Source organism: Plasmodium reichenowi, chromosome 14, assembly GCF_001601855.1.
Source record: "Plasmodium reichenowi strain SY57 chromosome 14, whole genome shotgun sequence".
NCBI classification, from domain to species: domain Eukaryota; phylum Apicomplexa; class Aconoidasida; order Haemosporida; family Plasmodiidae; genus Plasmodium; species Plasmodium reichenowi.
The window spans coordinates 2,847,195-2,849,859 of record NC_033659.1 but is presented as its reverse complement, the minus strand read 5'-3'; the positions used below and the strand labels follow the sequence as shown (position 1 = coordinate 2,849,859).

Genomic DNA, 2,665 nt, shown 5'->3' with positions numbered 1-2,665 from the left:
AAAAAAATACTATAGTAATATATTTATATATATATATATATATATATATATATATATATATATATATATATGTATATTCCTTTGTGTGTGTGTTGTAACCTTATTATTTATTATACGGTTACATATTGTGTCTCTACTTTATTATCATACATTATTCTTAGTTCGTAGTTAATTTGAGTTAATAGAAACCTTTTTTTCAATTCTTCAAAACATAATTTAAATATATCTAAGGCCTCATCAACTGTTAGATTTTCATGATAATATTTATCTAATATTGCGCTTACTAAATAGGCTCCGTATCCATGAGCACCTTTATTAACAGAATCCATATTACTTAAATAATCACACCAGTATAGTTGATATCCATCCTTCTTTAAATGTTATATATATAAAATATGTAAATTTTTTTATATGAACATTAATATATATAAATATAAATAAATAAATAAATAAATAAATACATACATACATACATACATACATACATACATATATATATATATATATATATTTACTTATCAACTTTTTTTTTTTTTTTATTGTTTTACCTTATCATATCCAGCTATCAGACAATTAACTTCAAAAGGGTTTCTTCTCAAGTAGTAAGCCAAATTTTTTCTTGTAAAAAAAGCAAAACTTTTAACAAACATATCTGTATTATTTTGATACTGATACAAGTGCACATTTTTACGAATGAATTCTCCAAATTGTAATCTGTCTCCTATTGAACCTCCTAGTAATAAACATTTATTTCCATGTATATCATAAAATTTTGTGTTGTCATCATTTTTTAATTTAATTATTGAATTTATGCTATATGTATCAGCAGCCAGGACTACGAAATTGTTTCCTCTTAAACCAATCAATGTATCCATAACAACAAAATATATATTTTAAAATAAAATAAATAAATATTATATATATATATATATAAATGCTATGTATGTATGCAATAATTAAAACTCACAAAGGTCACTTTATTTTAACTTCACATAAACAAAATAAAGAAATAATAATTTGTACATATATATATATATATATATATATTTGCAATTTTTTTAATTCTTTTTATTAATTTTTTAAACAATTTATTTTTAAATATATCTTCCCTTTATTATAAAAAAAATAGAATTGTTTATATATACATATAACTTTTATATTTACATTTATATTTACATTTATATTTACATTTATATTTACATTTATATTTATATTTACATTTATATTTCTTTTATTTCTTTTATTTCTTTTTTCTTTTTTTTAACCCAATTGTTAAATTTTTGTTTCCTTTATTTTTTTATTTTTTTTTTTTTTTCTTAAGTAATAATTTCAAAATATACGATATTTTTTTTTATATTTCATATATAAAAATAAAAAATAAAAAAATTAAGTGTATTATTTTGTATACTAGATATAAGTAAATATATAATACATATTATATGTACAAATATATTTATAATATACATATATTATATATGGATTTTTTTTTTTTTTTTTTCTTTTTTTTTATTTTGTTATTATATACATATATGTATTATATTATACATATATAATATATATATATATATATATATATATTTTTATTATTTAACATTCATATTTTTGAATATTTTTTTTTTAAATAGATTATTAATAACATAAAAAAGAAAATATATATTCTATTGTTATTATGTATTATAAGTTCTGTATATTAAATCTTTTAATTTAAACAAAGAAAAAAAAAAATAAAATAAAGTGTATCATCCATTACATAATATATATATATATATATATATATATATATAAATATATTTTTTCCTTATAAGAACAATGAAAAAGTATTTTCAGAGGACGAAATTATAAATAACAACATTATATATATATATATTTATTTATATGAATATATTATATAGGTATTCCTTTATTGTTTTGTTCTTTCTCTTATTATCACACATACAGATTTATTATTATTAATACATTATGATATTTGTAAAATATGTGATTTGTTCTTTTAACGTTTCCGTTTTATTTTTACGTTCATATGTAAATCATATAATTTAAACTTTGCATTTCCCTTTTTATGTAAGTCAGTGAACATGATTGAATAAATAAGATACACAAGTATATAATATATATTATATATCCTAATAAATTAAATATCACATTGTATTTAATACGTTTTCATGTGTTACAAAAATGTAAGGATAAATAAATAATTAAAAAAAAAAAAGAAAAAAAAAAAAAGGAAAACCTTCTTATGATGATGTAGACTTCCAAATATTAAACTTATATGTATATGTTTGGATTAATAATACAATTTCTACTGAAAAATAAAAAAAGTATAAAAATATGATAACCTTTTAAAAAATATTAATAAGAATATATCTTTATATAAAAATCTTCTCACTTAAATATATATATATATATATATATATATAGTATAATATTAGGTTAATTATATCAATATATTTATTATTATATATGGCTTTATAAAAATATAATAGATATATATATATATAATATATATATTATAAAGACTTAAAATATTACATATATATTTTTTTTTTTTTTTTTTTTCAAAGAAAAAATATTCAATCATATTATTTTTCATTTTGTATTAACCATATATATATATATATATATATATATATATATATATATATATATGTTTTTTTTTTTTTTTTTT

General features: G+C 15.7%; 1 protein-coding gene across 1 annotated transcript; it reads right to left on the bottom strand.

Moving 5' to 3' along the window:
- Positions 1 to 110: 110 nt before the first annotated feature.
- PRSY57_1470100 (proteasome subunit beta type-2, putative) lies at positions 111 to 875 on the bottom strand (the record flags this gene model as incomplete). Its single annotated transcript, XM_012910297.2, has 2 exons — positions 111 to 371; positions 549 to 875. The coding sequence occupies 2 exons, from the start codon at positions 873 to 875 to the stop codon at positions 111 to 113; spliced, it is 588 nt and encodes a 195-aa protein (XP_012765751.1).
- Between the last annotated feature and the right edge of the window lie 1,790 nt (positions 876 to 2,665).